At 34.5% G+C, this 13023-nt stretch overlaps 1 protein-coding gene across 2 annotated transcripts; it reads right to left on the reverse strand.

The window, feature by feature from the left end:
* Positions 1-539: 539 nt before the first annotated feature.
* On the reverse strand, positions 540-12605 carry TPR10 (ankyrin repeat family protein). 2 transcript variants are annotated; one of them, XM_020696388.2, is made up of 13 exons: positions 12433-12605; positions 12273-12335; positions 11954-12124; positions 11676-11807; positions 9087-9226; positions 8106-8192; positions 7408-7533; positions 6213-6365; positions 5829-5900; positions 4094-4195; positions 1784-1954; positions 1579-1658; positions 540-770 (listed from the first exon to the last, which is right to left on the reverse strand). In XM_020696388.2, the coding sequence occupies exons 1-13, from the start codon at positions 12461-12463 to the stop codon at positions 716-718; spliced, it is 1383 nt and encodes a 460-aa protein (XP_020552047.1). In that variant the 5' UTR covers positions 12464-12605; the 3' UTR covers positions 540-715. The 2 variants fall into 2 exon arrangements, with proteins under 2 accessions (XP_020552047.1, XP_020552046.1); XM_020696387.2 differs by having other exon boundaries at positions 4094-4201; positions 12433-12603.
* Between the last annotated feature and the right edge of the window lie 418 nt (positions 12606-13023).

A 13023-nucleotide genomic window follows, 5' to 3' on the forward strand; every position in this document is an offset into this window, starting at 1 on the left:
TACGACAGAATAAAAGATAATATTTATAGCACCATAAATACAATATGAAATTAAAAATGTTAAAAAAATAGAATATTGTATATAAATATGAAAGTTTATGGGTGCAAAATTTTAGAAAACATAAAAGTTTGGATAAACTTCTAAAAAGTTATATGTAAAGTCTAAAAGCTTTTTTAACTTTTAGAAAGAGTTTTTGAAAGCTTGTCTCCTCACCATTACGATCATCTTTACCATCCATTTGCAGCACCAAATGTATAAATATTGAATTGGAGTTCAATTTTAATAATCAAGTTCAAAAATTAATATTTTCATCAAAATTTTCTCATTACAATCTTTTATTTATTTACGTATAAAAAAATCAATATTGAAAAATTAAAATTATGGATCATGTGCAACACTCATTTATTTTACTAGTAGTTTAAAAAAACCACATTTATCTCAAATTTTCATCAATGCTCACTTGAAGATACACATTCGTTTAGTTGCACAATTGATACAAATACGACATAAAGCTATGCCGAATACTTGAAAATCTCAAGGAAACCAAACAATTCTAATCATGTCCACTGATAAAACTGTGTCCCTGCAACATACTAGATTGAACAATATGAGGAAAAAATAAAATTAAAAGGATTGATTCAGTAACAAAATTAAATGGCAATTGCCCAATGCAATTAGCACGATAATACTACATTGTTCCTGATGTTATTATATATCAAGATTTTGGCTGTTGTGTACCATGAAACTTTCTTCCCGCTTCTACAGCTTCCCTGCAATGATGCAATTGGAGTAATCAGCATCCTATCAATCACATAGATATGGTTGATAGAATAAACCAAGAATTGCATTTATTCTTGACCCCAAGTCGAAGAATTGCAACATTGAACACCATACAAGTCATAAACTGAAAGCTCAATGCATATATTTAAATAGCTTTGCACCAGAACACCCAACTCTTGGTGTTATCTGTTTGACACCGATTTTAAAAAGTTACTTTCTGTCTGATGATTAACCTGAAAGCATTACATTATCAATTGTGCACTCCAGGAAAATATATAGGTGATTGATAGACAATTATATTCTTGTTCTAAAAAAGTGGCCTTTTGATGAGCATTCTATCAATGATGTATGATCTTTTGCATTTCAGTGTTCAAAGGATACATGACGCAAAGATGTGACGTCATTTACCTTAACATAGTTCTAGTTACTCTAATACCATTTTTAACTTATTATTTCAAGGGAGACTTCGTTGTACTCCTCTCAACATCGAAAAGCCTTTGTCTCTCACTAAATCACTCTCCTAAAACTTAACGCATACACCCTGGGATCCAACAGTTTTTTCCTTTCTAGTGAGTCAGAATTCCATAAGTAGTACTGCACATAATTGTTGTAGCCTATAAATGCATTAAGAAACAACAGATGCAATTGTGTCGTTGCCAACTATGCTCTTCGAAAAGAAGTTGAACTAGCAAGTTCTTGTTTGGTTATTTTTCAGGTTCAACTTTAAGAAAACCTTATATATACTATAAAGATTTAGAAAGACAACAAATCTAGATATGAAAAATATGCGACTATAACCTGAAAGCAGTTACAAGCTCCATATTCTCAGGGCTAAGCCTGACACCCTCATAAAAGGCATTGGCTGCCTCCTCGAACTTCTGCAAAATGAAGTATAATAGTTGTTAAAACAAATATGCTGATTCAAACACTCAAAAGAAGAAAAAAAGAGAGAAATCCCAAGATCAGATATTTCATAAGTTGCGTTTAAAGGATGATATATCACCTGCAATAGTCGAAGAGCAGCACCCTCACGATACCAAGCTTTGGGCCAATCTGGCCTAAGAGCCTTACATGCCTTTGCATCAGCTAAAGCATGATCAGCTTGTCCAAGACGAATCCAGCAAAGACTTCTATTAGAAAGCAAAGTAGCATCACTTGGGTCAAAATCAATAGCCTGCAGATTCATCAAAAGAACAAAACCAAGTCAATAACCTAAACCAAAATTTCTACGCAATCCAGCTCAAGGATAAATCTAGAATTATCACATTTTGTTGTTAGGTCCAAAATTCCTTCTGAGATAAACATAATCACAGTACTCTTATTGTTTACCATACAAAATAAATACAACTATGCGAACAAATTAGGAAATATGGACATGAGTAAATAAATACAACTTTGGAAACAAATTTATGAAATGTGGAATAAGTAAATAACCAGACTAACTATAATCAATTAAATTAATGTACAAGAAACCATGAAAAAATTGATGGGTTCTTAAAAATTATATGACTAAATAAACATGGGGAAATGCTTCATCCTACCTTGAATTTTCCATATTCAAGTGAGGTGAAATTTTTAACCCAGCCCAAAATAACAATGAACATGCACACTACAAAAACTTTAAGTGAGTCTAGCAAAGTTGGAATCATATATATTTTTAGTCCCAGACTAGCATAACAATTTGCATGCACATTAGCAATGATATGTTCCTGAAAGTTTCTGCTTTAAAACGCAAGTGTAGCGAATCAACAACACGCTGGACGCAGGGTCAAAATTGTTTCATGTGAATACAGACACAATTGCAGAATTTCCTCTTCGCATTCCATGCATTTAGGTTTTCTAGAGAGAGAGAGATACAATAAATTAACAATCCAACAATGACCCAAATTCCAATTTTAGACCGATAATAAGATGCAATATTATCGAAACCGCTTCTGATAGGCACTTATCTAAGATCTAATGCTAATTATCAATATTATAAATTCAATTTTAGGATTTGACCAATAATGTTCAAGCTGCTGAAATCATATGAACCTTCCCCAACATCATGAATTGTAGGTTTTGAGGTAAGTGGTTCCTTTCACTTCCCTACTTTTACTTTCCTCTTAGAGAATATCTAATTATGCATTTACGAATTTCTAAAGCATTTTTCTTCATAACCAATTTAAGGAGACTTTGTTTATTTTCAGGGAGATGAGCTTTTTCCAAGAAAGAGATAAAAAGCACAACCATCTTACTGATCATATAGTACAACCTCAAGGTTAACTAATTGGTTACTTAGACATCAATTAGTTATATTCCTCTATTCAGCTCTCAGAATTTGACTATGAACTATTGCACAGCTATTGGGGATTCAGTTCAGGCTTTCAATTTTCCTTAGTTGATTTTCTACACAAGCTAGCAGATACAAACCATTGGAGAAAGTTTGTTTGAACATGCCTATCCATTTAGCCGGACTCCTGCCGAACAAGCTGCATTGATCACAGTATCCATTGTTAAGATTAAAAATTTTTCTTTCACATTCTGATTTCAATAAAGTTCTATAAATCATTTGCGAAGTAACTTCTTGATTTGAATTTGTCTCATTTCCATGTATTAATAAGTTTGGACCTGCACTTGATCCATATGGATGGTGTTGGCAATTGCTGATTATGTATAGCAACTTATTTCTTGTTTAATGTTATTTTCTTAATACACTTAATTGACTTTGAAATTGAAGATGTTTGTTCAAATAATTAATCGCAGATAGCCATATGATAGCATGACTTTTTCTAATTCTTCAATTGTCCTAAATATAACTATATATATTTGGTGATTCTGTGGCTCAGGGTCATCATTGTCTCATTCTGCAATATAAATCATACTATATTTCATTAAGGTGAGTGGAATTGACTGCTGGTAGTACAGACCAACACATTTCCACAAACCAAGTACTACACAAAGACAATATGCTATCAGTATGGGGGCATCCTCTTCAACCATAGGACAAAGTGTAGGACCCAATATGAAGGGAAAACAAAGCATGGCAACTTAACCATTTGTACTAATCAGATACCAGTCTTTGCACAGGGTTCACAGCCCAATTTCATGTTCAACTTGGTAGAGAAGCAGTTCACAGTTTGAAAAGGAACTGAGGACTCCATTCAAAACTCCATTAAGAGCCCATAGGAACAATGGCTAAAGAAAGCGAGATGTGGGACCCTTAATACAATAATTTATATACTAAGCCACTTTTAGTAAAGGAAATTAAAAGCATCCAGTGGGGGAAGCAACATAATTATATGCATAACTAGCAAATGGACAAAATATGAACCTGCGTATAAGCATCAACTGCAGCCATAAAATCTTTCCTCCTAAAAGCATCATCTCCCCTTGCCTTTGCTTCAGCTGCTTTCTTCTTGGCTTCAACAGACACCTGGAACTGGAAGGTTCAAATCAATGAATACATCCAGAATGAAAACAGAGTTAGAATATCTGCAGATAAAAACAAGTATCAACAGCTGAAAAACAATCATTTGCATTGCAAGATGATGCCATGAGAATGGTTTACTGATGTAATTTGGTCATTAGGCCCGCATTTAAGATACCAATATTTACATAAAACTTTTCAAAGAATTTTCAGCCACTGAATTTTAGGTGTATATGTAAAAGCTGAGAATCTGTCACATAAGACATACATGTGAAGCATGAAGGCTGTTCTAGTAGTGGCAATAGTGAAGTCAAACCTACAGGAAATGCTAGTACATCATTTTTTGGATCTCAGATGTAACAAGGACACAATATGTTGAACTTCGGAACACATTGACATTAAGTAGGACGAAAAAGACACATGTTGGACATGCCACACCACATGCAAGGATACTTTGGCACAACATACAATTTGATAAAAGGGCAAAAGAAGTTCAACGAATATTAGAAAAAGTTGGTTCTCAGGGAGGAGAAAAAGGGAACAAAATATAAACTGAAAAATAGTAGGAAAGTAATTGCCCAAGGTTCATAGTAGATTTGACAACTTCCATCACCTATAATCAGGTCTCTATTGTACTGAATGAATTTTCTTTTAACACCACTTTTTATTTTCTCATTTTCCATTTAAACATTTCTATGAACATGTATGACCTGCTTACATCTTTTTCCAATAACAAGAATGTGTCTTTCACAAACAGAAAGCACAAAAGTATTGCATTAATATATTTAAAATAGGAACCTTTTTATTGCATATGCCTACATGTTGACGCATCTGTTCCCATAAAATTGGTTCCATCTGTTCTACTGGTATTCACTGACCATGCTGATGCACCCAATTGTGAAATTAGAAACAAGGATTAAAATGTTCCTTCTTCTTCCTAACTGATAATATACATGCCCAAATAACAGAAATTTGGTGCCACTTAAGGAGTCACTAATTAACCCACTGTAAGGATCTTCTGTACTATCCTAATTTACATTTTCGGTAGTGCAGATTCTTGAATTCCATAGAGTTTTCGGTTACATAATGGCCTAAACCATTCAATCATGCAAAAAGCTCTCGGAAAAATAATGGAACTGACATGAATGAGATTGTTACAAAGGAGCTAAGGGCTTTGAAAACTCAAGAAAGAATGATGGGGGCGCGTCTATAATTTGAGCATTATTCTCATGAAATGGGGGAAGGAACATGCAAAAAGAAGCTTAACCTTCCAACGCTAAAAGAAGGTATCTCTTCTTTATTTACTTTTCTTAGAAACTTTATCATCTTCCTCTTGTTCTTGTAGTTCTGCACAATGCTCAATAAAGAATTGAATCCACAAGAGTGGTCAAGTTGAAGGCCCTACCAATTATCTCCCCCCCGCCCCAACCCAAAAAAAAAGACACACAATAATCCATCAATGAGGATGTAAATACAGAGACTAATAGGACTTCAGACAGAAAAGATCACAAGAAAAATGTGCAATTAATACATGAGATAAATCATATGTAGATCAAAGAAATTGCAATAGCAATTTAAAGGACGACACAAAAAAAAAGCATCTTGATCAACAACAGAGATGAGTGCATTCAAGAAAGACCTCAGGCACATCTTGCTTTGGGGATGCAATATCCTTCAGTTGATTCGAGTCCTTTGGTACTTCATTTTCTTCCTGCATTTGTTACATAGCAACCGCATAAAATGTAATGAACACTAACACAAGTAAAACACACAACTAATTGACTCTAGGGCAATTTGTATGGTATACTCTAGACCATGAAACAAAATCAATATCTGTTGATAGAAAAAAATAAAGTAAAGCTCTTTTCGCCAGAAAAGAAAATATCTTACCTTTTGGAATAATTAGTATATATTAGAATAGCCAACGCCTAGAAAGTCGAGCATTTCAACTATGACTTCCCCATAATATATATAACAAAAAATATCACCTCTTCCAAACATAGTAGAGTAATGAACTAGCTACCTCTTTTCTTCCTGTTTCATGTTGCATGTATTGAAGGATTCCATGAACACTCCATTCGGGTATGTCAGCATGTGGCGATGTTACAGGGAAAAGAATCTCAACAGCCACCCTGTTTCCTCTTGCAGCTGCAACCTGTATTGGCTTGAATCCATCCTGCAGAATGAAGAAACTTCTATATAAGATGTACTTCAAAGATTTCAATGGTAACATAGTTCAAGATACCTCATTCTTCCCAAGTGAACTCCTTAAAAAAACGTAAGAACTGGTAAAAATGTACTTGTTGCAGCACTTCTCACCTTATTTCATGTGGCCAAATTCAACTAGACTAAGAAAAATTGCTTTAGTATATATGATAATCTCAGACAATGTAAGAACACTAATTTAGACCTTTAACCAAGTTTTGGAATTTTGATAAAGGTAAACACCATTAATCCAATAGTTTATTTACCTTGACATCTAGAAATATGAATAAGGTCTTAATGTTTCATGGTTGAACAGCTTGAATAGATTTTCTATGAAACTGAAGCCAACTTACAGTAAATATAAGTCCGTCGTACGTGCAAATAAACAATGTGGTACAACTGGTTGTGAATTTCCATTGAGATGCATGCAGCGCCGTTCTACTTCTACATGCCTAGGTTCACTTCTGTGCCTAGATATGTTTTTCAGCCAGAACAGAATAAAACAAACTCATCAAGTAAAAATTTTATGATACCTTCTGTCAGAAATCTGTAAACTTATCCTCTGTACAGCAACTATATAGTGTATAGTTCTTATGATTCATCTTCTCACTTCTCACCTTTTAGATTAGGTGATTCATGACCTAAAGAGATCTGATCCCAGATTCTTGGGAGAGTTCAAACTTTCCAGTTAGGCACACAGTTGTTCATGAATACTAATGATTTACTGCTCATTATGATACATAGAAACAGAATCCTTTTTCTCTACACCTTCTTCATTCACTCTCTATATAGGGAATATGAGATTAGATTAACTACAGATGTGTCCTTTCTATCAACATATGAATCTTGAACGAGCATATACATAAGAGAACCATAAATTGAAGCATGACAGCATTATCTCTTTACATAATCTTCTAAAGGTTAATATTAAAAGAGAACAGATATTTCTATCCACTAATTCATAGCAACAATCAAATGGAAAAACTTAGGCATGTGAAATTTGACAGCTTTACCTCATCGGTGGCATTAGGATCAGCACCAGCTTGTAATAAGCAGTTTATGATTTCTGGGCTGCCACCATCAGCAGCAATGTGTAAAGGTGTCGCTCCACCTGCCGTAACATTCACCGTTGCACCTGCCTATATGAAACGAAAAGGTAGAGCTTACAAATGGAGTTTGATATTATAGAGAATAGATAAAGGGCGAACAATATAAATTTATGACTTCTTGAGTGATATCAAAAGGAAATTTTAATTCATGACCGAAGAGTGCAGGCAAAAAAATATAACAGTACTTCCATGAATAGGAAATTTCTCAGTTCTCAACAGCTTGCACAACTCCTTAACACGGGCCTATTTGTCAATCCCTATTTTCAGAGGGGTTCAAATCTAAAGCAGTATTTCCATCTTAATTGTTATAAGAGAGAGAGATTAACAAGTCAATAATAACTGTTTTCGCAACACTCAACTGCTTGCACTCTAAACTTGATTTCGAGGAAGCAAAAAGAAGAATCAGTTGCAATTGGGCTCATCTGAAAATCTCTTGCAGATATATCACAAACAGATTTTAGCTTATATTAACTGAATTCAAGGCCAAAAGAACCAGCTTGATTATTTCACCAAACACAACCTAACACTCACCCATTTCTGAAATTTGATCTTAATATTTGAAATAGTTTAATAGCCTACAGACAACTGGAAACACAAGTTACCTTAATTAACAACTCCAGACATGCTAATGAACCTGCTGCAACAGCTGATAACAGAGGAGTAATATCATCTTCAGTTTTAACATTTGGCTGCAACAAAAGCAGATAAAAGATCAAAATCCAAACCTATTTTCGGTTAGATAAAAGATAACATCTTGCATGATCAGATAAACTCAAAGTGAAAGAAGGAAAAAATGAAACATTTTATTCCTTGATTTCATATGATAGTCTTAGAAAGGGAAATGAGGAAGTTTACAATGTCTCTAATAGAGTTAGTAATAGAGAACTAAAATCGATGGTCAGAATTATCCATTCATGTTATAACATAGTGAGAGATTCCAGATCATTATGTCTGTCCGGGGAAGTTTTCCGTCATTTTTACAGTAAGGCTTACATATTCAGCAAGCACCAGAGTTTGAGAAAGGCCAGATCATTAAAAGATTTGGTAAAGCATGTCTGGCTGCATTTACTTGGGTGGAAACACATAATGGTAGATTGGTCCTTTCAAGCACATGGAACAGTACCCTGCCTGCCAGTTTCCACGACTATCATGCACTTTTGATCAGAATTAAAAAATTCAAACATTTCAAACTAATGGAGACATTATGCAACTTGTTTTAGGTACGCGATACACTGTTCACAGCAGGTCCATCATACCTAGAAAGACATGTTTGACGTGGAGGTAGATCATGCTATATGAAGTCATACTTGACATGAAATCTTACTTTACATATCAATAACAAGCAGTTTAAAGGACACAAAGTACAAAATTTCATCTTAACTTCACCTTTATTTGTGTCATACAAATCCAGTTAAGACATCTTATCATCTGTCTCTAAGGTGTTACCTTTAAGATACATTTGTGGTAGACACACAGGCTCCTCCTATGATCTTTAAGAAACATGATAGAATAATTAATACACAAAAATACTGAATTCTTTCCCTTCGGGAAACCTTTTCAAGTTAATGCAGCATTTAGCTTACGTCGGCATTATGTTCGAGCAGCACTTTGACAGAATCCTTCTGTGCATGACCAGCAGCCCATATAAGTGGAGTACCGGCATCACTTTGTAAATCAACATTAACACCCTTGGCAAGTAAGACTTTTAGCAACTCAATGTCTCCTGCAAGGGTGAAAAAACCATCAAATTTCTAAGGTTTGACTTAATGAAAAAGAACAATAAAATAAAAGGCAGAGTAAGATCGGTGGTATCGTTGATGAAAATGCCCCCAAGATAAATTCAGACACTTCAACAATAACTATATTAAATACAGCATCTCAGAATAATCGGTCTTCTACATGAACACATTCAAAACTAACAAGGTTGCTAGCTTCTCTGTAAGCATTATAAATCTAATAATTTGGTCTTTGAAACAACTAAATAACATAGGAGAAACAAACTTCACGCAATCTAATCCAAGATTGTAAATGTTACAATCTTTCTGGTGGTAACATTAGCTTTAAAGTGATCTTCCAGCACAGTTTTCTGTTACAACACGGCTGATATGACATTCTGATCTTTTCCCCAACTACTACTGCAAGAGTAATCATTAGAGTGAGAAACTGGAGATTAGCTACTCGACGAAGTGCTTAGACACTAATTACTTGGTTAGACCATGATTAGTTAGGTTGTCTATAATTCAGCTAATTCTGTGTACTTAAAGTTCAATTACCATTAATGAAGCTAATCAACCTCGGTAGTCAAGAATTTCCTGGTAAGCCTAAGTACATTTATCGTATCAATCAGAAAACTACAGTTTGGTAGAAGTTTAGGATGCCAAAATTGGGTGACACTAGGCCCAAAAATGTAAAAAGCCACTTCAGAGGACAAGAGCACAAACTTTGTGGACAGATAATAAAACAGGAAACAAGGAGCAACATAAAACAAAAAGGCTGAAGAAACAGGAAGGAAAGCAATAATTGGAAAAGGTGAAAAGTAAGACGAGAAGACACCGTAGGTTAGAGTGGAAGCCTTCTCAAGGTAGGGATTCTTATTTGTGTTTCTGGTTAAGTTGTTAAACTATGTATACAAATGAACTAGACAGAGAGCTGCCCCTTTTTTTTCAGTCATGACTTCGGCGGTCTCTTTAGCATTTTGCATATTTAATAAGTAGGGAATGTACTCATACGCCAGTAAGATAGTCTTTGTAGTCCTTCACTTATCATCCTTAATTTTTTTCTTTTCATTTCACAATAGATATCGAGTTCATGACCTGCGTGCCGTGACTTGACTGGTCTGAAAAGCATGACCAGCAACAGGAAGTAATGGAGTATTACACCACACCTTTGCAAGTTTTGCTCGAGTATGCTAATGTGAAATTAATTGGTTTGAGTAAAATGTCTTAGCATATTAAAATTTCTGGACATGCACAAGTTTTTGTACTCTCTTACTAGGATTGTAACTCATCCTGTTTCTTATAAGTTCAGAGTTATGAAGTAATGGAGAAAGAACAGGAACAGCTCATGTTCTGAAACTTTTGATATCCCATTTTTGGTTTTTGATATGGAGAAAAAACTACAACTTTTTCACTGTAAAAAGAATAGCAGGCAAACAGTTCTGATTTTCTGGCATCGTCAGTACTGTAGGAGAGAGTATTCAAACAAGATATACTTTGACCATCAATTTTTTACATCTGGGAATAGGCCATATTATACTATATTTTCACCAAACACATCCTAAGTAATGGAGTTCTACAATTATCTGAGATAAAATATGCTATGTATGATGCGGTTCTTGTCATGGGTTCAGTAAAAGGTTTAATTTAGGATTTCTGGAGTAGAATAAATTAAAAGGCTAAAAAGTACCTAAACACTTTATTACATAGAATCTCTAAAATCTTAATGGTCAAAAAGTTGGCAAGCAAATGATGAATAAAAAGATTGTATATGATAAACTTGGGATAAAAGCCATTGAAGTAAAATGGATCCCCCCCCCCCCCCTATAGAAGTAAGACATTTCCTCTTGCCGGAACGCCCCACAGTTCTTCAAAACTTGATTTAACTTGGTCTTACTATACAGCGTCATTCATATACTCAAAAAAGGAATAGATAGGAAGTTTCTTCTCTAGATTCAATGAACCATTTGCTTAATTCTTGAAATAAACGTGAAAATGAATTGCCATAAAAACAGGCAATCTTTCTACAAAATAAGAAACACAAAAAAGATCAAGCAACAAGATTCCAGCATACACAGTAGAATAAAACAATCCACTTATTATGCATTCCTCCTGCTAAGAATAGACCAAAAGTTTCATCTTTTACAATGGTAGACCCCAAATTATCACAAGAAAAATTGTAAAGAAGGATTGTGGACTAAACATAAGAAAACCGCTTTGGACATGAGGGAAATTTTAACTAGGCAAGCAAGTTACTATTGTCCAACCAACCATACATAGACAGACAAAACACAGCAGGAATAAAGAGAGTGACCCAGACAGTCGTAAAGAGGCTGATTATGCAGATTGGGTTTGTAAATGAAAACAAGGAAACACCAAAAGAAAAATAAACACCCATAATTGACAGAGTAGGAATTGAACCCACACAACTTTGCTTCAGAATGGATAACATTTTACCTATTCCAGCCGAATGATGCAGTGCAGTGGTCCCTAATTCACTTGGTATGGAAGGATCAGCACCACGATCTACAAGGTATTTGGCAGTGCCAGTATGTCCTTGCCGAGCAGCATGGGTAAGAGGAGTGTCTCCTGAATATTAACAAAAATTTTGCATTACAAACACTAAGCAGGATATGAAGTATGAAACCACTCAACCTTAACCAAGTGATAGCCTAGTTCTATATATGCCATTTGAACTTTTAGGATGTGCTGTATAGGCCCATAATTCAGTTTACCATCTTCATCCTTTATATTAACATCCATCTTCAACTCCTCCAACAAGTACTTGCAGACCTCAGTCTGACCCTCCCTAGCAGCAAAATGCAGAGCACCTCTCTTGTTAGCATCCTTAATATCTGCTACCGTTTGGGCCAACCCTTTTCCATCATCGAGCAGCTGGGCCAATTCTATTTTTTCGCCAAGGAAAAAGAAAAGATCCAACAACCATAAGAAAAGCAGAAACAAAAACAAAAAAGCTAGAAGTAGAACTCCCTATTAAACAAGAAAATAAACAAAGAATGAAGCAAGTACTAGTTAGAAATTGGCGCTACTTACTCTTGAGGATGTCTAAATTTCCGGTCCGCGCAGCATTTAAGAAATTTTGAACTTTTTCCCTCACTGCAACCAAAAAAAAAGCATCAGAAGAAGGCCAAATTCCATATGGGCGTCGGCCTACTTTTTCAACTAAGAACGAGAAGTAGAACAAATCATAAACCTGCAAGGGCATCAGAAGCATCAGGAGCCATAAGTTATTTATTCTTCCTTTGATGTTTTGATTCTCTGGAAAAGTTATAGGGAGAATAATTGAAGTTTCAGTAGAACAAGGAAGAAGAACTCCTTTGTGTTTGCTAGTAAGAAGAGCAGGGGCTTTGCAGGGTTTTGTACTTCCAGCAAATTCTGGTTGAATTGGAATTCCTCTTCACCCCAAATGTTTTACTTAATTGCAAATCTCATCCCATGATTTTAAATTTTGTAAAAATTGGGCAGCTTTTAATCCGGAATTTCTATTCCAAATTCTGTGTCATATTACATTATAGGTAAATCACGACGAGTTTTCTAAATAATTGTTATAATTATAAATATTTTTTATTTATTTAAAATTATAAATATTCCTAAAATTATGAATATCATAACAAATATTCTATGAATATTAGTATTTTTTATTTTAAAGGGATATTTATATTTTTTAAAAAAATAACAGGTATATATAATTATCGCAAATCTCAAAAAAGACTCTTGTAACTCACCTTTATATTCTATTTACCATATACACAACACGTGTACAAAAATTATTTCTTTTATTATA

This window comes from Sesamum indicum, linkage group LG8 (genome assembly GCF_026168435.1).
Source record: "Sesamum indicum cultivar Baizhima isolate 11 linkage group LG8, ASM2616843v1, whole genome shotgun sequence".
Classification (NCBI taxonomy): Eukaryota; Viridiplantae; Streptophyta; class Magnoliopsida; order Lamiales; family Pedaliaceae; genus Sesamum; species Sesamum indicum.